Source organism: Anopheles merus, chromosome 2L (genome assembly GCF_017562075.2).
Source record: "Anopheles merus strain MAF chromosome 2L, AmerM5.1, whole genome shotgun sequence".
NCBI classification, from domain to species: Eukaryota; Metazoa; Arthropoda; class Insecta; order Diptera; family Culicidae; genus Anopheles; species Anopheles merus.
The window spans coordinates 21,904,569-21,930,676 of NC_054083.1; the positions used below are offsets into that span (position 1 = coordinate 21,904,569).

The 26,108-nt window shown below is 46.1% G+C and overlaps 1 protein-coding gene across 16 annotated transcripts in view; it reads left to right on the forward strand.

Annotated features, from left to right (window-relative positions):
• Positions 1-26,108, forward strand: part of LOC121591570 — a 156,424-nt gene that overhangs the window by 44,497 nt on the left and 85,819 nt on the right. For 8 of the 16 annotated variants that reach the window (XM_041912244.1, XM_041912253.1, XM_041912246.1 and 5 more), the window contains exon 2: positions 1,670-3,065. The exons of 7 other annotated variants lie outside the window; for them this stretch is intronic. In XM_041912244.1, the coding sequence (XP_041768178.1) occupies positions 2,952-3,065 (114 nt within the window). In that variant the 5' untranslated portion in view covers positions 1,670-2,951. Of the gene's footprint in view, positions 1-1,269; positions 1,461-1,669; positions 3,066-26,108 lie in introns of those variants that run through there. One more of the 16 variants, XM_041912250.1, reaches the window with a different exon arrangement.

Below are 26,108 nucleotides of genomic sequence, written 5' to 3' on the forward strand. Positions count from 1 at the left end.
CTAATTTAAACTTTTTTTTGTTGTTTTGGTACGCTCCGATGGTGCGCTGTGGTCGGATTGTGTTGATTTGATTTGCGTTGACGATTGGATCTTAGTTGAAGATTGGGAAAGTTTTGACCCGTTAGTATCTCGGCAGATGGTGAATTTTCGCTTATAATAATTTCTTAAGTTTTGGAGAGAAGTTCAGAAGTTCCTTCGGTTTTGTTCTGTTCTTATTACAAAATCTCAGTTGTCAATCAAGTTCTAGGTTTCTATAAAAAAGTAATGTATATACCAGAAAAATGAATGTTTTTGTTGAGCATATTAAGAAGATTGATTCATAATGCTGGACAATTTTTTTTTAAGTTTGAAGAAAACCAATGTTAGTTTCGAATCTTTTGAGATTGCAGTTTTGGATATTACAGTGTGTATTGAGCAAGCTTTCAGACATTATGGAGTACAGATGCGACAAACTTCTACATAAGCTTTTCTTCATCTTTAAAAGGTTTTAGTGGGATTATTCCTCAAATATGCCTATACAGAAAAACATATGTTTTGCTTGAGCTGCCGTCATATCATCTTACTGAAGCAACCTCGAATGAATTCATTCCAAAAAAAGACAACTCCAGTATTTTTGGTTGCGACCAAGCATGCTTCTCAGTCGGCAGCGGTGCCCGTTCGGCACGAGAGAGAAGTAGAGAGAAGGTTCAACCGTTTAACACTACACCGCTGAATAAATCTCAATCACGATCGCCCCATCCGCTGGCGTGTCTCGCGCGCGCACAGAACGCTGAGCAGCGATGACTCGCATCCGATTCTGATCGATCTCAACAGATCGCGACCTTGAGCCAGGCACGTATATGGTCAGTATTTCTCTTACGTCTCAATCGGTCACCATCGGTAACGGCCACTCTTCGATGCTCGATGGTGCTCTGTAAACGTCTCGTCGACACGACCTAAACGATCATTCTCGCTCTTTTAGTGTCTTTCTCTCTTTCTCTCGCGTGCTCGTAAAGTGATCGTGGTTCGTAAAGGAATCGACCGAACGATCAGCAAAGTCTCCCGATCACCCCCTTCCACCCAATTGCGGAGGTGACTTACTGTCGCTGTCACCCTGCCAGCCGAAAACCCGCTAACTGGCAGCTCGGTTCGTCCTCTCCGTCGGGCTCGTTAGGTGAACGTGTTAATTTTACGAAATTGACGCGCGAATGCCACCCGTACCCTTGCTGTTGTGGGCCTTTGAATAAGGGAAGAGGGGATAGTAGCACAATCCGGGGGGCGGGTACATCAGCTTGGAACGGTTGGTGGTTCGATTGTGAGATTTTGAGTCTGTCGTGTTTGCCATCTTCGAAGGTGAACCGGGTGTATCGTGGCCCCCTCCCATGGGGTGTGTAACCTCCGGCCATGCGCCTGAGTGACAGCTTTCGTTCGGGCTGTTTTTGTTCCCCTTTTTTTGCTGTCGTTTACATCGTGTCGTGAGTGTGCGTGCGTGCCTTATGTGTGTTTGGATTTGGACTGGTGCACACATATGTCAAAGTGTGTGCAAGACTGCAAAGATTTGGCCCGTGTAATGTGCGCTAAACGGAAAGTGAATGATGATAGTTCAGCGCGAACCGTTTACCATAAATGTCCCCTGTGTTTTCCTTTTCATAAATGTGTGTCTTTTTCTCTATACTACGCTTTAATTCAGGAAACAAAATGTAAATGGTGCTATAATAGTTTAGCTACACCGTGCTGAACCGGTGCTGTAGTGTGGAAGCATAATAACCCCGAGAAGCATAATTATCATCGAGCGAAAGCACGTTCCTGTGTACAGTGTGTCGTGCAATTGTAGTGAAGTGCTGCACGAGAAGAAAAGAGCACAAGTGAAAGTGTTTTATAAATGATAAACCTGTGCTTTACATACAGTGCAAAAGCTTGAGTGCGTGTTTGTGTGTGTGTGTGTGTGTGTGTGTGTGTGTGTGTATGTGTGGTGCGTATTCATATTGTGCGTATCAAATGCAGCCCAGGTGTGTTGCAGCAAGCCGGGTGATTTGCATAAGTGTGTAAATTATCTCGCCTATGCCTCCGTGTCTGCACTGTGGCAGGGTGTGTAATTCGTGTGCGCTGCTTAAAAGCTCGGGCTTTGTTCGCTCCGGTACGCTAGCATGAATGAAACGACGAGCCGGTGCCATACAGCTGTTGCGGAACCGATGTAAAGCGGGAAAAATTAACACGTGTCCAAACTGCAAACTTGCAACGCTGGTTCAGCCCGCTCCCGAAAGCAGCAACCTTGGGATGCTGTCCGAACGGCAAGGTGTTGGCCATTGTACACGGAGCATAATTTATTAATGGTGCTTACAACGTAATAAACAAAAAAAGTCACCGCCAAGCAATGCACAGTAGAAAGCGAATGAAACAAATGTTCCTGTCGCAGTATCAGCGTCCGCGGGGCGTTTAAAGAGTTTTGCTGGATAAAGAGTTTTTAGAGAGGGTTGATGTGTGTGTGTTGCCCCTTCAGTCGTCGTTTCTAACCATGAACGAACCGATTCACTGTTAAACATATCACGCATCGCGGGAACCGGGTGCGCTATGTTCGTTTGCTAAAAATCGGGCAAGATCGGTTGCTTCTCTATCCGCACCATTCACTTTGCCATTGCACGGTCCCCACCACACGTGTACGTGTGAGGGTGTGTGTTTGTGTGTGTGTGTGTGTTCGTGCGTTGAGTGAGCGGAGCCGAACGCACCGGGGTTTAGCAAAAGCAGTCAAGGTGGCCGCGTCGAAGAGATCCCGCGGGACCTCGGCGTCCGAAGGTCGCCTTGCGCCGCCGGCCGCATCGACGGACAGTGTCGGCGGTGGGCATACCGCTGCAACGAGCAATACCACCGCCACTACCGTTGCCACCTCGTCCTCGTCCGGCGGCCCGACCATCGATCCTTCCACCGCCAGCCTACGGTCGTCCAGTTCGCGCCAGGGTTCGGTCGATGGCGTGATGCAACGATGCGGCCTCTGCTCCATCATCTCGAGCCTGCTGCGGCGCGCCATGTGCGTCGGGTCGCGGCGTGGTAGCGGCGAGTCCTACTATCAGGAGCTAGCGGAAACAAATGTAAGTAGTGAGCAGCGGCTTTCAACGCGTAATGGGAGGTGGGGACACTTTCACCAGTGAGGCACCATGCGTCTCCATGGGCGGGGAAAAGCGGAGCTTTTCTCAATGGGAACAGTGTGGTTTAGGCGAAAAAAATGGATCAGTCTTGCGAAAGGAAAAGCTTACAATTTAATGCTACTTTCTATTTCGGCGAACACAAAACGCGTTTACGATTCCGGTTTTGAAGAGCCAAAAATAAATCTCAATTATGTGAAAACACTCATCTTTTCGCCAAATATGACAAAGGCTCAGCGATGAATTAGACATAATTAGTGACTCGTTTCAAATTCCCCCACTTCAGCACCTTGTTTTTTTTTTGCTTGACAACCCCCTCCAAAGCCAAACCACTCAAAATACATCAAAGCGAACGCTGCACAACATTCGGTGGCTCACTTTGTCGAGATTAATTTGGCAAACGATGCTGTGTGCGTGTGCGTCGCCGCTGACGTCATCAGCCTCACACACGGGGGAAGCTATTTTAAACGGCATCAGCTGGCGTGCCAAAACGGTGGTTAAACAAAAAGCTCACTGCGATGAAGAAACGTTTCACGGTGCGGTCGGCTGCCAACATCACCTCCGTCATGCAGCGTGGTGTGTCTTCCGTCGCTAATTGTGAAGCGTCCGATTGGAGGCGCCGTTGCGTCGTTTTGCTGATTAAATTATTAGTTCAGCGCACGGTACGGCCGGTTTTGAGCGCCATCAACGCCACTCGCGTGATGTTTGTTTTGGATGCGCGAAAAAAAAGAAAGAAGCTCGACCGGTTTGGTGCGTTTTTAAAGCGTTAGTATCGTACGCAGCTGCGCTTGGGCAGGAGGGAAGCTGGGATGCTGGGTGTGATAATGTGGTCGTCACGGAATGATGTGGCCGTGCGTACGTGACGGTCAGTTCCGAACGGAAGCTGATCAGCTGAGGGCTGTTATGGTGTGACGAATGTTGTGCAAAAGGTGTGTTGCTTGCAAGGCGCAGTTCGACAGTTGAGAGAAATGCTTTGGAAAGGTTTTGTGGGATTGTTGAAGAGGTAGAAGAAAATCAATTTGTGTTGAAAAGTGCCTCCGTTAACAAGACAGATAAAGTGGAACTGCTTGCATACATATGCTGACCAACTGGTGATTGTAAAAATGAAGTTTTCATCGAAAACGATTCCTGCTACATCCAAAGTTTTCTGGAATCGATTCCGGATAGTAGGTCTGGAATCAGTTTCCGGTATCGATTCTGGTATTGGCTCTGTAATCGGGTCCGGAAGCTATATCGGTGTCGGATTCGGAATTGGTTCCGGAATCGGAATTGGGTTCGGAATTTGAATTGGCTCCAAAATCTAATTCCGTTTCCGGAACAAATTGCGATATACAGGTCAATTGTAATTATGGATCCGATTCTGATTACGAATCTGATTCGGAATCAGCTCCGGAATTGGCACTGGAATCAACTCCGGAGTTGGCTCTCGAATCAACTCCCGAATAGGCTCCAGAATCAACTCCAGAATCAGTTCCGCAATCAGCTCCGGAATCTGAATTGATTCCGAACACGCAATTGGAATCGGGTAGGTTTGATTCCAAGCTCCCACGACTTGTACCAATCATTACCTTTTAGTACCAACCTTTGCCAGCTCATAATTAGCAATTAGTTTGAGATATTTGTGATGCTTTAACTTGCAACCCGAATCCTTTACCCAAGTATTACCCAAATGCCACAGGTTATTGGCGAGAGGATTGACGTAACGGTTGTAACCGCCAGCAAACTGGATATTTCCAAACCCGTATGCCGGCAGTACAAAAAAAAAAAACGCAAAAAATGGTTCTTTTTTTGTTCGTTCTCTTACACCCATCTGTTCACCTTTGACCTCTGTAATCGGTTCAAGCTGTTCATCGATTTGGATTGTTCCGATCGATCAATTTTGCTCCCATCGGTCATGTTCGAGTTAGTATCTTTTCTGCGTTTTTCGCTTTTCTGCTAGCGCTCCACCGTTCCCTGAGGAGAAGCGGAAACGCAATCGTGGTATAATCCCACGCCGGCAGCGAAAATGCACAACTTTTGAGTGCGAATTGAAAAGTTCCTAATGCGAAATAAAGCGTGGCTGTCAGTGTATGAAATGATCAATCGCTTTTATTAGTTTACTTTGGTTTTTAGATAAACACTTTCAATTGTGTTTATGTATTGTATTATAATAAGAAATAGTGACATTAGAAATGGATTTAAAAGAACATAAGCCTTACGTGTTAACATATCAATCCAATCCGGGTTCATCGATCGTAGATCTCGCGGGTAGAACAAACTCCGCAAGTTGTTGGCTTTTGGCGGCTTTGCTTGTTGGCTTTCGCTACTTTGCGCTGAAGATTAGATTGTTTAACCACGCAAAACTCTGCTAGTAGAGAACCGCAGCCCGTCGAAGAGGGTAAAATCTTACCGTACCGTTTGGCTACTCCGCCCCAGCCAGATAGTGCGACGGCGGGATTAGGCCGGGTTGCCCCTATAGGAGGAAACGTACGCGTGTGCACGGGAGGTTTGAAATGTTTATTTACACAGTGCAAATATGCTTAACGTCCGATTAAGCATGGGCTGGTAAACACTCTCCGCCCCACACAAGAAGCTGGTGTGTCTTTTGAGCTTGGCGGTGCAGTTTGCCTGCGGCCGCCTCCGATGGAGATCTTTGAACCTACCGTGTGTGTGTTTTTTTGTTGTTGTTGTACTGTCTCACTCTTGTAATGGGAAGTGTAAGGGTTGTCACACGCAAGAAAGTAAATGATGACGGTGCGATAAAAGGAAACAGTTTGCCCTATCGGTTATGCAACGTTGTTTTATCATGAGTGAGAAGGTCATAGCAATGGTTGAATTAGCGTTGTTTAAGATTAATTTGTTATCTTGAAATAAGAATTAAAAAAAGAATTTTGTATGTGTTAACTTAAAAATAAGCAGAGTAACAAATATAACCCCACGATATAGAAATACAACAAATTGAATAAGCGAAATCTTTCATCGCACGCATCGGAAACACGTTGATGCCAAACGTCGAAAACCCCGTACACGAATGCCAAAGAGCAAATAAATAATAAAACGTACTGTTTGTTTCCTCAAATTTGCCATCTCATGCCATCGTACCGCACACACACACACATACACACACTTCGTTAGGAAAAATAAACACAAAAATATCAAAGGCCAACGAGAGTAGGCGAACTAAAGCCAACACAAAAAAAAAACACAACGCACACATACAGTGAAAAACTCACATATCTTGTAGTAGTGTACAGAAGACGAAGAAGAAGAAGAACATGCTTTCAATGTTTCTCCAAGTGTTCATACACACACACTCACACCCTCACCGACTCACAGTGTCTCCTACAAAGACGCATGAATGTTATGGGCTGATGACTGTAGTCGAGCGGAAGCACGCGCAAGGGACAGTGGGTGTGCGGGCGATGAGGAGTTCGGCTTCCACTTTACGCTTCGAGTGAAAATCGATAATTTTTTCCTCGGATGTGGGTCGTGGATGTTGCTGAACTCGTCAGATGCACTGAAGGCTCCGATGATGATGATGGCGATGATGGCGATGATTCTGGGAGGATACTTTGTGCTCTTATTTGGCGAGAGCTTTCAATGGATGAATAGCGTGCTGGCTGGGCTGGGTAGACAGTTTTTCCCAACCGCCGCGAAGATGTGTGGCCGAACCGGAGCAAATGAAAAATTACAACAGCAGCAGCTCTTTGATTGCGTGGGCCCAGTAGCATTTGTTCGGACATACGTACCGAAGCTTGACCACATTTAGAGCACTTTCAATGCGACATTTATCATCCCGAGCCAACGATGGGTCTTCATGATTGAGATGGATTGAAGTGTGCTCAGGGTTCGTTGCGTTACCAAAGGAAGACTGTTTGCAGTAGCTCCAAGGAGCAGTAACCTTTAGCATGACTTTTCAAGCGATAGGCGAAAACAACAATTTTGAAAATATTATTAATGAATATTTTTGAATTTGGATTGATTTAGATTGCGAAAAGATTAAGAAAAATCTATTTAAAAAATCTACACTTTCGAAGAGATCATAAATAACTGGTAAATAACTGGTGCCACATTTAATTTTTCGTTGAATTTTTACTTCGTCCTGGGATCTTTTTTGTAAAAAATATAGAAATAATTTGAAAACCATATTCAATTATATCAAATAATCAATCAATCGCAATGGCAATGGCTCAATATATCGCAAAACAAAATCTATTGCCAATTGCCTCATAACATTTGCCACTTTTTTTAAATTACTCCAAACAAAAACTAAAATATCCCCTCCCATTATCAATCAAACCAGCGTGCGTACAATTTTCCCGCCCAGCGGTGTTGTGCCTTCAACTTAATCAAAACGAGGTTTACTTTACATTCCTTCACACCCATCGAAGTGGAACCATTGAGCAATAGCTCGGTGTGAAAATAGCACATTTCACGCAGCCAAATAGCTGCTAGCATTTTCCGACCCATTCCCCCCGTCCAACGTTGCCTCACCGACGGCACACACGCACGCACACAAACAGCTGGATTGGAAATCCAGGCGCGATCGCCACCCGCCCGAAGATCATTACACACCGGTTCCGTCCGGCCACTAGTACGCAAATGTATCCCGTAGAAGTGTAATTATTTATAGCAATTCGTAAACAAAACAGTTCCAAGGGATAGGGTAGGGCAGGGGAATCGCCAGCGTAGACAACGGGGGGTTTGATTTTGTAACTCCCCGTTTTTAGCGCGCCCTCCACACGGATTGGAAAATCTCCGCTCGGCGAACCGTTTGCGTGAGGACTTGTTTGTTTTTGTGTGTTTATGTAGTACTGTGCGTGTATGTGTGGGTCTCTCTGTGTGTGTTTACGGCACACATGATGCAAGCTGCACCTGTTGAGTTGTTTTGTTAGCTTTCTCCCTTCCCTTTCCGCCCGCCCTCTTCTTTCTCGCGAGGGATTCTCCAAATGACACACACACACACACACACACACACACACACACACACACACACACACACACACACACACACACACACACACACTCTCTTCTAACGTTCTCATCAAACGGACACTGGTCGCGGTCGTGGCGTTTTTGATAATCTGCCACTGCACGCACATGCTTTTGCCTGGGGGTGGAAGAATTGATAGTGTGTAGAGGGTTGAGAAGGGAGACGAATGACGACGACGCCGACGACGCATGCACACACCACACACCGAACCGCAGATGGGTTCGGTAACTCCAGCCAAAGTGGTTGTGGTTCACTGGTGTGGACCGGCGAGAAGGCGATAAGAAAGTCTAATAAATGATTCAAACATTGACTAGCCTTCCACTTCCAACTCTTCAGCTCGAGTTGTGTGTTAGAATGGCAGCCCTTTTGCCCTTCCCCGCCATGTGCCTCGGACGAACGAACTGGTAGCAGTTGCTCCCGGTTCGCTGGGGACGCACTTAAGGGAACGAGCAGCAAGGGTCGCCTACTGCTGGTCAAGCCCGATGCAGCAGCTGCGGATGGCGGAAACGATGTTTGCCGGCAGTAAACATCCATCAGAGATTGTTCAGTTTTGCTACCAATAGCCAATGGCGCGATGTGGGTTGGTGGTGGTGCAGCTCAAGTGGTGCATTTAGTGGCAAGTTCGGGTGCAGAGTTAGCCGGCAGGTGTGCTGTGGCAGTGGCGGCTCAAGTGTGTGCTCGTGTGGCTTATGAGCTGTGGCACTTTGATTTGTGGCTTTTGGGATCAGTCCGTTAAGGTAGTAAGGTGGAAATTGGAAAACTCCAAGTATATAAGAATGCTAAATTTCATCTATAAAATAACTGCAAAGTATTGAAACGAAAACGAACAGGCGTGCTTTTCCTCTGCTTTTGGGGTTATGTTTTTTTCTTATGTGAAACAACAGACATAACGTCTGGAACAAGATGTTTGATAAGTCTGGGTTCGAGTCGAAATTGATTGCCGTCGATATAGCAAAGCAACAGCCACAACAAAAACTCCCATTAACTTTGCGTCTGCTCGTGTAGATAATGGGGCTGTACGCAGGGCAATACGAGGTGTGTACGATAAGAATGGGGTGTCGTTGGTACGTTTATCTTGCACCTTTAACACGTTGCTGCTGTTCTTTGCTTTCTCTCCTTTTTATCATTGGGTTTAGTAAGCTTCGTTACTAAAGGATGAGCAACAGCTTAACTTTTGTTTGTACGCTAATGGAATCGATGGTCGGTTTTTCGTGCAATCGAACACAATTTCAACCATTCCCAGCGGCAAAAACAATCATTAAGCATGCCTACAAAGCGGCCCAGATAAGCAAGGTCTCCGGATAGATGGTGGATGGCTTATCGGATTGGAAGTTCGGGTCACAATCGCAAAGCGTTCGCAGTGTCTTGCAACGAAACGTCACTTGTTGCCATAGACGGGCACATGAGCATTTCTTTTGATACGAACAGATTTTTACTCGGTAAACCATGGAACCACTTTATCGCGAGCCTCATTTCAAACCATGTGCGTCATGAAACGAATTGAGCGCGACCAAAAACAAAACGCGTAGTAAAATTTAATTGATAAATTAAACGCCACAAACACACACACACACACACACCTGAACTAAACAAACTTTCCAGCCTGTCCAGTTTACCACCTTCCATCCATCCGCAGCCGGTATGTGGAAGCCGGTTTCCTTCGCCGCTGTCTCCAAACGCCAAACTTATCATCCCGTTATCAAGCGCTGGTCCGGTGTTAATTACTGCCGGTTGATGAAATCCGTGGCGAGCGCGGGACGGTTGGGCAATGGGAGAGGTTGTGCGTGGAGGCGAACCTGGACAGGCATTATTACACACGGACCACAACGAGACCCAGACGCTAGAGGTGAACGAAAATCGACCGAGCAGGCAAAAGTTTGTGTCTTATGTGTTTCTCCCTCTGTCTACCATTTTGTTGTGTTCGCTGTTATGGCTCGGTTTTCAATTATGCTGTCTCTCTGATAAGATTTCCCAATCCCAACCACGAATGTAGTGCAGCAAACAAGAAGCACAGTTTCGGTCGAAATGTATGTCGATCGCTGTCAGTACACTCAGTCCGTGGAGGTGTGCTGCGGCGGTCGGCGAAGCTGCGGCAGCAGTTTTGTGTCCCCTTAAAGATTACACCCCGTCAAGGCCAGTGTGGGCCTGTCCAGCGGGCACGTGTTTGAAACGTGACCTAATTTATTTTCAGGAGTATGGCTGAAGATTGCTGATGAATTCTTTGCCACTTTTAAGGTGTATTACATAACTAGAAAAGCTCATGCATTTGTTGGCATGAAGGTTTCCCATCAACAATTGAAGCTAATGCGTGTGGGATCCATTCAATTTAACTTCTGATTGATACTGAGCGATATATTACGCCCATTGAAATCGGGCTACAACCGGACTGGAGGAAAGAGAGGGTGAGATTCGTTATCGGAAAGGAAGAACGCTATGTGCGCCAGTGCTTTACCACGGTTTATGTGGGATTGCTTTGAAGATATGGTCGTACCTCGTCATCAAATCAGCTTGCCACAATCATCCGATTACGGTCGCGCATACGTTCAATGGAGAACGTCGGCGAGGAAATGTTAAGACGTTGCATGTCAGAAAAGATGTGTATTTACGTGTAGAACCATCTAAATTCATATTTGTTAAGATTTGTTTCCAATTTTGCTCTACGATAGTTGTGATTGCTATCTCGTCGGGCTCTTCCTATAACTTCTTATCAATCACGAACTGGTTCGATCGTCCGATCGGGATGTTTAAAAATAATTCCCCTCAATCGAAGCTGTTATTTTTAGCCGAGCGTGATTGGTGGAGCTTTTCCAATGAGTGTGTGAATTGGCGCTGCATTGCCCTTGAAATTAAATTAAACAAACCAATATTGCCACGTTTTATCGCTCTTGAGCCGAGGAACATTGTAAATGCTGTGTTTATTTACTGAGCCAACGAAACTCAAGTGGACAGCTTCTTGATGCATGTCAAGATATTATTCTTTTTGTTGCGACATATTGTTCAACCGTTTTAAGTTTTTGTGTTAACTTATGTATTTTTATGTATTTTTTGTTTTGTTTTGCGTTGTAAAGTTTGGGTCTTTTTCAATGTTGGTTAGTAAGCTTCTTTTATTTGCTCATGTATGCCCACTTTACACCGTAACACTATCAACAACTTTTACCAGCGCGCACAAACGCTCGGGCCGAGTATGTCGCAACCAGGCAGGCAGCACGTTCTTTATGCCGCCTGTCCACCACGGTATGCGATTCAAATTAAATTGTTGATTTTACGACACCCAGTGTCGTATGCGTGTATCCCATAAAAAGTCGGCAGGCAGGCACTCAGGCAGGCAGCTGCCGACCGCCGCGGGAGGATGGCCGCAGGACCAATAAAGATATGTGCCGCCGTTGTTACCCTTGCCGCTTCACGTGCCCCAAGGGGGGAAAAGGGGCGAACTGGAACACAATGTGGTGGTGCTCCTTTCGTTCCATTTCGCGTCTACACTGCCGCCCTACAGCGATCGGAAGGGGGACGTGGAGACACAAAGCGAAGGCTGTGGTGGCTCAATTACGGAACGCATGCGGCTTCCTGCTCCGGGCAGACGTTATGGTTCTATTAGTGCTTGCGACGCTATCATCGTTGGCGTTGGCTGTCGGTTTCGGTTTCTGTGTCAATTTTAATTCCGCAATCCAGTTTACGCTGGGATTTTGCAACGCGAGCAAGACATTCCACGGCACGGTACGCCGTGGTTGGCGTGGAATTCTTCCGACTCTTTCATTCCGCCCCGGGAGGCAGAAGGGGGGGGGGGTTAGATTAGCATGAGCGTTGCGTTCAACGCTATGTCACTGCGCAGTAAAGCGCTCAGGCCGCACTGCTGGAGGCACGTCTACGAAAAGACACACCCCAAATCGAAGTTTATTGATGCGATTGTTGAATGGCGAGGATAGTATGAGCGTTGGTTTGAGGGGTGTTCTGTGTGGTACTGATTTGTTTACAAATATGAAGTTTTGATGATGGGGCTGGTGTTATTTCAGAGACTGGTTTACTTGTTTTCTTGATGCCATAATACTGGGATTGTGGTACAATGCAATAGTGTAATTGTGAAATCAAATGGCAAAGTATCATTATCTTAAGATTAATGAAATAAAGGAGTAAAGGGGGCGCCTTGTCAGCTCCCATTGGACATCTCGCTTGATCTGTCATATCAAGTTGCCCTACTATATGTTGACATACGGTCTCGGTTGTCGGCATTGAAGCATCACAAAAGCAAGCAGGTCAATTGCATTCACGCACTGTGCTCTGAATTGAACTGACAATCGTTTAATTCTCAATGATTGAGTGTGTCTCAAAATAGATTCCGATAGCCACAAAGAGCAAGAAAAGAAATAATGTAACAATATGAAGCCTGTATGTGAATGCGAAGATGCTGTCACAGGGCAGCAATGCATTTGCATCGAATACTAGTATACAATTTAGACCATGGTACGCGATGCCACATTACGTAAAACATATATAGAGCATACGTGCGACTTAGTTGTGCACGAGACGGTGTGCGCCGGTGTCTAGTGTTGATTGCATACTGACGCCGGTACATAGCATAATGTACTAATGAAACGACTTTTGCTGTGATTTTGCCAATAAAATTTAATATAAATAAAGATCATGTTTTTGTTGTTAAGCATTCAAAGGGTGAAGTATAGTGGGAGCTCTTTGGGTATAGTAAGAGCATTCTAGCATGCTAGTAGATTCACAGACGCGCAAATAGCTTAGTAAACATAACCTCAAGCGTAAACAGCACAATTAAGCACAATGCATGCGTAACGCGCCAATAAACAACCTGCAGCACTTTATTAAGCAGCCCGTTGCGCAACCGCGACGCAACGATAAAATTATCCCCCGGGGGCCCTTAAAGCACACACATACACACGATCCATACGATCGTTCCTAATTTTCCAATTCCATACCGCTTCATCGTATCGCAGGCGCTCCAAGCTTCCATCCTGCGTCCATTCGTAGTGTTTGCTGGAGGCGGTGGCATCTTCGCATTAAAAGAATTCTTCGTCTCGCTCAATCCGTCCAGCAGTGTATGCGGAGTTGTAAGAGAGAAAAAAAAACAACGAGAAACCACCAAACCCGGCCACCAAACTATACTATCTACTACTAGTACTACTACTGGTGAAGGGCAGAAACCCCGCCCCTGTGCCAGGGCTGTGTGTCAAGATAAATCGTGATAAAGTAGGACAGGTTGATTGAGGAATGCAATTGATAAGTGTTTATTGTGTGCTTGATGAAGATAGACGGGTTTTTGCAACCCCCGGTGCGGGCGCGCGCTGTCGTCTAATGGCCGGTAGGGGGTTGGAAAGGGATTTGATGTTGATCATAGTTTTATGCAAACGTTCGCTTGATCCGGTGCTGCTCTTGCCTGTGCCCTCCCCACGAGAGCTCTTGAAGCCGTCGGTGGTGAAGGCAAGTGCACGCGAGCAACAAGAAAACAACTGCAAGCAATGTTGATCAGCCCATTGCGATCGTCGTGTGATCGTGTGGCAATTTGCTTAGTTGAGCATGATTGATACAGTAGTGAGCTCGGCGGACCCGCCAGGGCCAGTGACGACAATGACGATAACGAACGGGTGAAACCAAGATAGAAGTGGGTTGATTATGTGCGTTTGATAGTGTGCAGTAGGTTGCATCGAACTGCTTCGTTTAGTTTCGTTTTTAGCTAAAGTGTTGCACATAGTTTGTGTGCTTTCTTGTTGCTTTTTTTATTATGTTACATTATCAAGTTTGGTATTTTATGTTTTAGGTTAATATCATTTATCCACAATAAAAATAGAAACGTATCTCTCTAGAAATACATTAATCTTGTGGAAAAAAAAACTTCCGTCTTTATTCAAAATACATCCGAGCAATAACCACAAACCACTACCGTCCCCGTACGAATAATGGTGGCATTAAAAATAAAAGCTCACTGGAGCGTTTGAGGGCGCGCGTGTGTTCGTGTGTAACGTGCTTTCGAAGAAACCTGCATCTAAGATGGTGGCATACTGGTGCAGCAGCTGGCCTACGATCAGCTGCACCTGCGGAAGCGTCGAGACGACGGGATGAATGCCATAAACTGCACTTAACGCTAAGCCAAGAGCCCGGACGATTGCAGTTCATAATGGAGCCAACCTTCTCCTTCTCCTGGGTGGTGCGAAAAACCAACTACCACGGGATGCGGCATCGAGAGCGAGCGAGCATGTGCGGGTTAGAGAGAGCGAGCAAACATAAAAGGGCATAAAGGGTTGGTTATTAAACTAAATTTTCTGATGAATCATTAGAAAACTTTTGTACAACTCTTCTCGTATGTTCTCGTACGCCTTTGTTCAGACTAGCTTCAGGCCGCGGTTGACACTCAACCTGTGAATCCGTGTTTGTTCGCGCCAACGAAATGCCAACCGGGTGCGATTATGGTACGGGATGGGAGGGACGGGGCTACCGGTGCTGCCGTGCTAGGGCGACCTCCAGCCAAAGTTTTACACACCAGCCGATGGTACCATTATCTTTGGCCGTGGTGTGTGCGGTTATCGGCATATGCCATATGCATGCTTTTGTGGGCTTTGGTGTGAAATTGAACCACACCTGGTGCGCACCTTGGCAAGACATGGGGGCTTAAGCAACTCGTTTTTATTACGATTTGTGGCGGTTTCGCTCGTGAAGCTGGTGCACCATGCCGTTCCGTGTCCTTGCGGCCTCCGGTAAGGGTTGGCTCTTAAGGGTTGCCATTACGACCGAAGATTATAGCTTCCTCAATTCGTTGGGCTTGTTGTTCTTTTGGTTTTGATGGTCGCTCCGTAGATGGTGGTGTCGTTGGTGTTCGGCTCGGATCGTAACAGTTGGACTTTGCGAACCTGTTGACAGTGTGCGTGGTTGTAAAAGGGAGCGAGTAATATTTGCCATATGGTTGGAAGGCTTTTAGATGGGTTAGGGTTTATAAAACTGGCTGTACGCAGTAGTACGGAAGTAGTTTTTTTACAATACGCGTTAAAGGCTTTGTTTAGTTACGTACCAATTCAAGGTGCATAAAGCGAATGAACTGAGTTCCATCAGCGAATAGAAGAACAATGTAAAGAACATACCTTTGTAAAAGAATTGCGATACACCTGCTAAGAGTGGATCTGTAAGGAATCAAGTAACCTTAAATCCATCTTTTGTATCATTTAAATAAGCCTTCTAACAACCCCAAATGCAAAATAACGTGTCGCAAATAGGTTCCGCTAGTAAAAACGCTCACTTCAGCTGTTATTAAGGAACAGTCAATAGATGGATGCAAACAACAGTCATCTGTCACTCGTCTTGGTTATTATTTCAACGTAATCTATTCAAATCACCGCCACAATAGCCGGCCGGAAATCTTTGACACCGGAGCCGACCGGATGATTATGGGTCGGTTATGGGAAAAGGGGGAGAGAAAAAAAGAAAAAAAAAACAAATTTCCGACGATTGTTAATGTCAGGAAAACACCTGTTACCTGTCAGCTGAACCACTCGCAAGCAGCAAGCATCCGAAGGGGCCGGTTCAGTTCCCCGCACGATGATGACATTCGTAAAACATCCAGTGTTCAATCCGATGGCGATGCCCGTTTCGGACAACCGCAAGTAGTAGGAATGTTTGGAATTCTTTCACTGTGTAAGCGCGACAGAATGAATACGTTTCCGTAGTTTTGACATTTATCGCGCATCGGTTAATGTTTGTTTGGCGCGAGGAGGGGATGTGACAGCCAACTTGTCATGCATTTTTGGAGAAGTTTGCGTTTCGTAAACATCTTACAGGCTCAGCACACCAGCCGTTACCAGTTGTTGATATTTGTAAAACAGTTGCTGTTTAACATTTACCGCTCGCGTGTTCGGTCTGCTCTAATGACATGTGTGAAATGGGGGGGGGGGGATATGTTTGTTTCAGTGCCCATCATGTACAAAACGTGTCGTATTTTGATTACTAGCCACTTTCGAATTTTGAAAATGTTGTTTTATTTTCATTTTCTGTAGCTATTTTACTAATGTTTCTTTTCTCTTTCTTTTATATTTGCAGGTAAGTCGTCGTATTTGGGTTGAGTTATGCGTACGGCAACAAATTCGACGTGATATTTTCAGTATATTGCGTGTCCAGAGGATAAAAACAAGTACTTTTTCACTATTTATGCCTTTAATTTAAATTAAAAACCTTACGGCCTTGATCATATTTTCAATCCATCATACATCGACGGATTTAGTTGTCAGGACTTTTTTATTTTCAAATGTAGAACAAATCAAATAAACACAAATAAGGTGTCAGCGATGCACGCCGTCCTATTGAAATCGTGATGTTTTAAAAGTAAAGCTCATTTAATGATAAATAAAGCATCTATAGCAGAACGTTTATGTTCAGTCACGTTTTTTTAAGACAAGCATGTTAAGTGGTCAGTGGTACTCTCCGCTGTGGACCATAAATATCCATTTCATATTATTCCAACTGCGCATCACTTTTAGAAGCTACAGCAGATGCATTTGTACAAACAATTGCCTTTCAGTCTGAACAACCGCTCTCCGCTCCCCTACGTCCTACGGTGTTGTGTAGGCGGGTTTTGGCAAAACAAACAAGATTTACCGCTGAAACACAGAGCACATCCCGCCGATCCCCCACGACCACGACCAATGATCGCCGATCGTCTTTGGCTCATTATTCATACGAACGGCCGAGTGGTGCAGTGTGCACCAGTGCGCAAAAAAGGCAACTAGTAGGCGACGCAATGGTTGCATACAAACGACAAGCTAGCGCTACTCGGTTTGCACTATTACATGAACGGGTGAGACGTTCGCAAAACAAAAAGTGAGGAAAAATTAAAACCGATTGACGATCCCGTTCGCGAGCCAGCAGCTGCAGCAGCCAGTAATGACTGCACCACAATTGCATATAATTTTCGAACCCTCCCCTTTTCGCCTCATTGGTCCCTGGTCATCAGCCACGTTGATGAAACGCTGGGTGGATGGATTTCTGTCGCCATTTCTGTCGGCGTCGTCGTCATCCGTGATCGTATCAGCGCAAAAGCTGCGACGCACGCGACCTTTACGCGCGATGACCATATTGGCGAGCGGTGGAGCGACCAGTCGAGTCGAGTGTGTCGAGGTGATGGTGGTGCATCTCGGCTGGCTGTACCGTAGGTAGCTAGGCTAGGGTAAAGACGATCTCAACGAGAGGCGATTGAATAATTGACGCCATTGATCGGGGTGACATCGGGGTGCGCCGGGTGGATGGGGTGGCCATACAAGTAATGAAAGAGCAAATTAATTCGCGCATCAAAGCGGCTCCGTTTACCTTCCGTGAACGTGCCGTGGGTTGTGTGTGTTTCGCGCGACTGGAGCGAATTGAAAAGGTACGGGAATGTGTTTTATTGGTATGCTAAAAACGTTAAAACTTAAATTATAATACATTTTATTATGCTTTAAAAGTCGCTGGAATTCCTCAAAAATCAAATTGTACGTCAGATATAATTGAAATTTATATATCATTGCAAAAGAGTGGACAGCATTCAAAATGGCGATCCAAAACAAAATGAATAAGCCATACAATTTGTGTTTACTTATTAAAACGCTTAAGGCCGGAGGACACTGTCCGTACTCGTTAGTGTAATTTAGATTTTCACTAGCGCATCCGGCGGCGGCTGGTGGAAGCTTTTTTGGTCATCGAGGGAATGCTCATGCCGAATCTCAAAATTAAGTCGTTTTTCCATCGTTTTTTTCATGAAAATGGATGCAATGCGTGCAGGACATGTGCATCTACCTTTTACAAAACTTTTCTCGACCGAATTAAATACAAACCATGGCAAAATAACATATTTTCTGAAGCGGCTCCAAATTGTTTAGCACAATGCTTCAGTCAGCCTTGACAAATAACGTATACTACAACATCGAATCACACAGCTCACGAAATCTTCTGTTTCATGAAAATCAAACCTATCACCCTGTCAGGATATGATATCTTTGAAGTTTTTTGCGAATAAATAGCCGCTAGATGTACGCAAGAGCAACGTAAACGGCTACAGCTCTAGTTACAGGTGTGACACGATAAAAGCGCGATACGGAAAAAAGGTGAAGAAATCGTTTGGGTGTGATTTGAGACTAGCAAAGCTTGCATCAAAACACGCTCGGCTTGTGCCATACAGGACAGTGCGTTATTTTCGCCTCATATAATAACGTACCGTGCGTATGTTGTAGCGTGGGAAAAGCATATTGAATGTCTTTCCAATGTGTCCCACACACCGCTAGCGTGTATCTATCGTTGGGGTGGGGGGGGGGGGGGGGGTGCAGAAGAGCGTACGTTGAAGGATTTATGAACAATTTCATGCTAATCCAGTTTCAACTCTTTTGTCACGTGATATAATAACCCGTCCGGACGGTGAAGGTAAAAGTTTTAGTCGAGTTATTTCCACTGCCGAAGACGTTGTCATGCTTTGCGGTGGCTTTAGAGCTTCCTGCTGGATGAGAGTGCAACTATTTGCAGTGAACCGAACGTGGGTGTTAATTTATGGGAATGGTAGCCTGTTTCTGGTTCGGTGCAGCAATTTGTGCCGGTTCACCTGGGAAAGGCTTGAGTTCTGATGGTTTAATTATAATTCATCCTACGCAAGCATAACTGATAGCATCGCTAGCCATGGAAAACTGATGAGCAAATTCAACTATTGTACAGTAGCTTCTAGTGTGGCAATTTTAATTGCTGTTTGCTGCAATAATACAATTATTTTATTTTCCATACCTAGCCCAACCATCATAAAATGGAATGACGTTTTCAATTTGCCCTAAAGGATGGTTCGATTTTTGAATTGAAATTTAATTAACGATATACCGTTTGCGGTACCGAGCCGATATTGATTACAACATTTTTTTCATGAGCTTTCGAGCAACAAAAAAAGCTGGCCATGATAAGCACTGTTTTTCACCGTATCGGCGCTGATGAGTCGTTCGGGGGAGGAATAATTGCATATTAATGACACACCATTGCGCTTGCCGGTGACGGTGGTATCGCCTAACGTGCTCATCGCTTACAGCATAACGGATTAAGAGGAAAATTAATAGTTTTACATTTTAAATTATTTCCCTCGACTCCCACCCCGGCTCGTCCCACACTCGATCACGGTGTCTTATCGATCACCGTCTGTGCCCGTATGACCCGAAAGCTGTGTACGTTTCGCGCAAAGTGAGCATCCAAACGGGGCGTGGCACTTCGACCCAAGCATACACAGCTACACAGCCACACCGAACCAAACCACCGTCAGTCATCGGCAATCGGTAGGAGGGCACGTGTAGTACTGCTGGTGAAACTTTTCGATAGTGTCGATTTTCTCGATTGGCAGAGGAATTTATGGTGCGCCCGCGCGTTCTCTGCGCGAACGAGGGGTGGTACGAGGGCTGGTTGGCGAAAAGTTTTGCGCGAGGAATGTTAGAATTTCGTTCGCGTCTAGCGAAGCTCTAGCGAAGACAGTGCAAAAACCACAAGAATCTGCTCCGTGATCGCATTGGGCGGGTGGAAAATCGGGAGGGAAAGAATGATGAAGCGGCCGGGCTGGATAAGGTAATAATCACAAGATAAAGCAGATCCCTGTTTTGTGAGTTAAGCGTTGTGCGCTCCTGTGGGCGTTCCTGTGGAAGGGCAGGACGGTGTGAAGGTAACTGTTTCTGGTGGAAAGTTTTCGCGCACTCCGCACGGGGCAGCCGGCCCCCGGAACACAGCCTCGAGGCGACGGTGATAATAATTAATTCCAAATATGCTCCCACGTGGTCGTTGGCATGATGACTTGGGATGAAGAGGGGAGTGAACGTTAGACAGCGATAATATGCGATTTTCACTCGAGATGAAGTTAAACATTAACACAGACGCACACACAAACGCCCGGTACAGCTGAAAACGGAAGTGTTTGCTTACCGTGGGAGCGCAGTTATCTAACCGCAGCGTTAATTCAGTGTGTCGGTCGTAAGTTGGGAAGCAGCAACGACCCGAAACTGTGCGTACAGCGAAGCGGGCAGGCAGTAATTTAGTTAAAGTTCATGTTTAACTAAATTGTAGCTATTGCAATCGATTTTGCAGGAGTCTATTTTCCAGCGAAAAACCGAATCCGCTGTTGTGGCAGAGCGTATCGCGCGTAAACGTAATACATCTTCTGCGCGAGAAAGACGTACATTTCAAGACGATGGTCCAGTGAGCAATTACCCACATGGCCTCGCAGTTTTGCAAGAATCAACAGGAACCTTACCCACCATCGAGGTGCGGTTGTTAACGATCACCAAACGCTCACCCGGGTCAATGGATGGATAGAGTCACGGCACAATACCGTGTACCGAATCATAAATCAAGCGAATAAGCTCGTGTGTCCATGGTGTTTCACTGCATCATCAAACCATCATTACCCCCGGCCCATCGCCATCTGCACGTTGCTCCTATCCCCTCCTCTCGTGGTGGGTGGATGCGCCTGGTGCTTCATGATTATTTGCTGCTTCGCTTTTCCCGCGCCCGCTACTCAGACTCCACCGCCCTAGAACGATCTAAGATGGAAAACTAGAGCACGGTACAAGCACGAAAGCATGGGAGCAAAAACGGCTAACTTAAATTTCATTATCACTCCAGCAATTAAGCACCAATCGGAGACGACGGTGCCTTTTGGCGTGCGAGCGACACACACACATCGAAATCGGGCTCATCGTCAAGGCGGAGAAGTCGTGCCGGTCATGGGTACAGCATTAATAGCATGATGGCTCCCCCTCCCCGATGGTATGCAGGTGGGTGGGAACTAGTTGGATGGATCCACCACATACACACACCCAAACACACCCACGCGACAAGCATTTTATCGTCGATGCTAACAAGGTCGCGAAGACGGCGAGATCTTCTTACTGGGGCGAAATTCTAGAAGCATTAACCACAAGCATACCGTTCGCTTGCTCGTGTGGAGGTATGCTTCGTACGAAAAGCTCTGCCCACCCACGTCCAAGCGCCCTCAGCCCTACTTGAGCAGCGAAATGCTCGTGCTCGTGGCACAGTCGTGGTAGTTCCAGTGCTGTCGCAGAGACGCAAGAGACTGTTCCGGGAAGAGCTGAACACTGTTGGCGATGTGCTGGAGAGGACAAAATGTGGGTTTGTGTTTGTGAAAGGTGAGTTTTATAGTTTTCCACGTTTTCGATTGGGTGGTGGTGCCGTAGCCTGCTAGAGATCGAAAATCGAAATCAGGCCAACGAAGCTCATCACACAAGGCTACCCGGGGAGTGAGCTAGGGACAAAATGTGTCGTATTTGGAGGCCCAATTAAAAGTACGTTATACACACAAGTATTTTATGAGACCTTGTTAAAATGGTGTTCGTTTTATAAACCACCTAGCGCGTCTCCATCTATCTGTTAATCCAAATTAAAATTAAGCAAAGCCTTGTTCATTACACAATAGCCAATTTTTCATATTACGGCATTTTCTATTCTTGCCGTACAATTTAACTGTGAACAGCAAGCAACCAAGCATCTCCATCATTTTCGAAACAACTTTACTACCGCAAATGTTGAGCCCTCGTACTAACAATGTAGTAACCACTTGCGTAGGCATCGCTTACATCAGCATTGCTGCACTGGTCGTTGTGGTACGCGTTCAAAGATGTGTTTTCCCCCCACTTTTGATTGCTACATCTTGACTACTAGAAGAGCTTGTTGGAAAATCGCTGTATTGTGAAATTTATTTCTGCAAAACTGTAGCTTTCAGCTAATGACGCCAATAGTGCGCTGCGGTTACGGTACAAGAATGATTGCTTTCGAAAGCTGTACACACTGTGGCTTGAAGAAAATGATTAACTTTCGAGGCAAAAAAGGGTAATACGGTTGAATTATTCCTTCCCAGCTCTGCGACACGGTGCAACTGTTGCGAGCTGCACCATTAGCTAAGAAAGTTCTGATTGTTTTGGAACAGCAAAAACAACGGCCCAATAGCGTCACGAATAGATGATATTATGTGTTCGATTGTTTTTTTTGTTATCTGCTCGACACTGTAAAAGAATTCTGTAGGCCAACCAAACGTGATGGAGCAGATGCACGTGCGGAGAGTTTTCACTATCGCAAACGTGCATACGTGACTGTAGAATGCATCGAACTCTTCTACCTTTCCGCTACCTACCGCCCATTTCACCCTGCGCCATTTGTGCGCATAAGACACAGAATGTTCATTTGTGCACGTTTGCGAAAAAAAATACACACCACGAGAAAATGTATAAAAATTGCAACTGAAGCGAACCTAGTCGTCGCGATTGCGCTTGGGAAAGCTTTTGCCTCGCCATTTTTATTGCAGATTAAGATGGTTTTTCCCTACCTTCCATCCCCTCCCCCTCAAATGAGGCTTCTTTGAAGCGGCTTTACCTCGATGCGAAGTGCATTTTTGCATGGTACGCTTTTCCCCAAAAAAATCCTTCAGAAAAAATAAAGCACAATTCTTGAGCGGATGGAGCGGATGGGAAAACTCTATTTGGGGGTAGAATTTTAAACGAGTTTGCAAAACTTTATCCGCAGATGCATGATCGAGTAATTTATTATGTAAGCCATTTTCTTTTGCGTATTTTTCGCCAAACGCAAGCATCATTTCACATACTGCGTTTGCGGAATTTTTACTCCACTCTGTGCATGCTTTCAAGCGGGCGGCTTTTGGGTACGGTTTCACACAGAAAATATGGACCTTATTTTCTTGCCAAAACTCTTTCCGCGAACGTGAAGCAGTAGGCGCGCGCGAAAGGATTCGACGCGGAACCGCCGTCAACGTTTTGGTATGCTTTTTTTTAATGCCTTTGACGGTTCGTTTTCAATGCAGTGCTCTCTCTCTCTCTCTCTCTCTCTCTCTCTCTGTAGCGAATTCGTGCGAATTCTGTTGTGATGGAGCCATTTTAATCGCCATGGTTTCCATATCAAATATTGAAAGCTCATGAATACGTAGCGAATTTGTGAAAACAAAAACAGAGTGGGAGGGGGAGGGGGGATGGTCGGTGTAGGTTGCTGGAGAGATTGCTTGCGTGCCATATTCATATCGTAACGCGATCGTTAGCATCGGTTTTAACGCAGCTGGTTCAATTTATCGGCATTGTGCCGCGAGTGTTGTGTTTTTTTGGCATTTAGTGGGAAGTGTATTCAAGTATTCCGATTTGGTTTGCTTTTGCGGTGGCACGTGTATGCATGCATTTTACCGTCCAGAGCACAATGAATAATTGTGTAGTGCATTGCCTGTCACTGTATTGATACGCTTTCGAGGAGGGCAATCAGTCTCCAAACATCAATACTCTCTGTGTTCCAATTAGAGAACAAAACTCATCAATCCATATTTTCATGTTTCGAAATACATACGTTTCTTGCAAAAAACTTGAGCAAATAGTTTACCACGACCCCATTCGCGTCTTGCGCAAACCGGCTCTATCTGCAGCAAATCAACCTGTAATCATCCATCCAGCCAGAACGCTATCAGATGCAATCCTGACGTACAATGAGCAGGTTCATTGTCCACCCGATAGTCACTCCGCGCGGCTGGGGCTGCGACAAAATGACGTTGGTCGCGTAGCGTGTAGCGCGTACTGGGAATGCGCGAATACTCGCTGACGTAGGGGGTCCGTGCGATGCGACACCGTGCCTCACCGCGTTGGATGACGCGTGTGCTTACACGCGCAACTGTACGCGCACTTTTGCTGATTCCGTAACGACCACCGCGGTGCGGGTAAAGGGAAGATGGCGAAGACGCCAGCAGAAGACGAACCTCTGAGCTAATGATAAGATGAGTATGGTTATTGAGTGAAGGCGTAGCAGTGTGGTGGTATGCCTAGCTTTTGACGTTAATAACACCACGTTCTTGGCGGGTGAGTGTTATTGTTCGTTTCTTTCTTTTCGGGAATTGGCTTTTGTTGTGGCGAAGAGGCTTATGCGCTATTGTACAGAAGTATGCGGCACTCAACGTCAAAGTCAGAATTATTGGGAAGATATCTTCTTGGTAATGATGATCATTACTTTAGTAACTTTTAGTGAAACGATGTTCAATATAAGCCAATATCAACCATTGGTCTTGTTGCACAGCAGTGTTATAACCTTGCAAATCAAACACACTAACTGAACTACCTAACTTTCATGTAATAAACAGGATAATTAATAGCTGAATAAAAGCTTAACAGCTACCACTTAAGTAATTTACCAATAATGAAGATGCCCTGCCGGTGAATTGCACCCTTAAGCGGGCATTATTTTTAAAACGCTTCCTTAAATTAAGAATCCTTAGTGCCAGTCACATCGATCCGTCACGGGACGCTCACGTGCGGATGCCCTTTATTACTGAATTGGTGCAACCATCGTAAATGCGAACCTGATGATGCTGCATCCGGATGCTGCTCGGTAGCGGAAGAAAGCGGGCAAAAAATGTATACACTTAGAAACAAACTCTCCCACACAAACACACACAAAGGCGTGCGCGCGCGTCCATACATTGTGCTGGGTTGTCCGCGTGTCAAGAAACCCCTGGAGGAAAGCGGTGAACGACGAACCCGTAGCGCGGGTGCTGCCGAGTGTAGTGCCTTCGAAAGGTTCGCACGGACATGGCAGTGATGAATGTTACCGCTCGCTACCGTCCCACTCCACCCCTCTTTGGCCCTCATCACCAAAGGGATGGAAGAGCAGCTATGCTCGTCATTGCCCATGGAACACAAGCTTCTTGTAGGGTGTTGTAGACATTCGTCTTCGTACAGTGCCCTGGACTGTGGGAACCGTTCGAGGACGTCGTTTGGTACATGGGGCGTGCACGTTTCAAGGGGCCGCTGTCCGGCCGTGTTACGCTCGGCAGATAATAAGGATATGTGATGAGCGAGAGAAATGGTCGAATGAATGGAAGTGACTGCGACTAGGTTGGTTCTGCTCCCGTTCGTGCCACCCCGGGTACGGTGTTGGGGTTCGATTTGTGTACGTGCTGTGTAGTGTAAGACGGAGTTCACTTAAGGACACTGTGGAAATAGTGTCCGTCTTGGTTGCTTTTCCGTTTTATTTTGTCCTGTTGTGCCCAGTCCCCTAAGGGTCGCATAAACCATACATCGACGTAAAAATTTATTGATTTATCTTATCGGATCGGAGCAAGAAACCTCTGTGTGTGTGCGCTGTCCTCCTTGATGCACACGGCTCATGGCGTCCTCTTGCTTCGTCCGCGGCAATCCTCATTTCGAGCGAGTACGTGCTGTCTATCGTACAATCCCTTCAGGCGGGTGGAAGAGAGCGTTGAAACCCCGAGCGAGCGTTGAGGTTCAGTCATTCTAGCAAGAATGCCATCGGTCGCTGTCGCCATCGCTGTGAAGGCTCCACGCTTGCCCTGCCCAGGCACCAAACCCAACCAAACCAAAGGAGCTATCGGGCCGGATGGAACCGACACGGGGCAACGCTACTTATAACCTATAATAGAATTATTTATGTACACAGCCACGTACCGGCCAGATTGGATGGCCGTGGTGGGCAGCGGTGGTTGCGGTAGTGGTGCAGCGTGCTCAGGATCGTGAAGCTGTGCCGATGAAAACCGATAATCATACATTCTTCACTACAGCCCCATTGTGAAGTCAGCATTGTTCGCCTGTCAGCGTGTGGTTCTTTCGCATGCTCCCTGTCAGGCGCTCGAGTCCACTGGAAAGGGCAGGCACAGGCACCGGCTGACCATCGAAAGCTAGCCAAAATTATATAGCATTCCCCCGGTGTTGCCTGTGGTGTTTGCTATTATAGGTTATATTTCTTACTCGCCCTCCCAGCGGAATTCGATTGCGTTGGCATTGTGGACGCACTGTCGGCGCAGGGCAGCTGGGAGCATCTATACACTGACCGGTGGCGGGTAACAATTCATCAACAATTCCATCATCCTGTGGTGTGTGTGTTTTGTGTGGGACAGTAAGCGGCTTTGGGCTGTTTTTGGGGGACGGAAAGGATGATTGTCCTGAGAAATCCGATTTAGTTTTTCATGCTGCAAAGGAGAGATGCCGCTTTCAGCAAACGTTTAAGGGTTG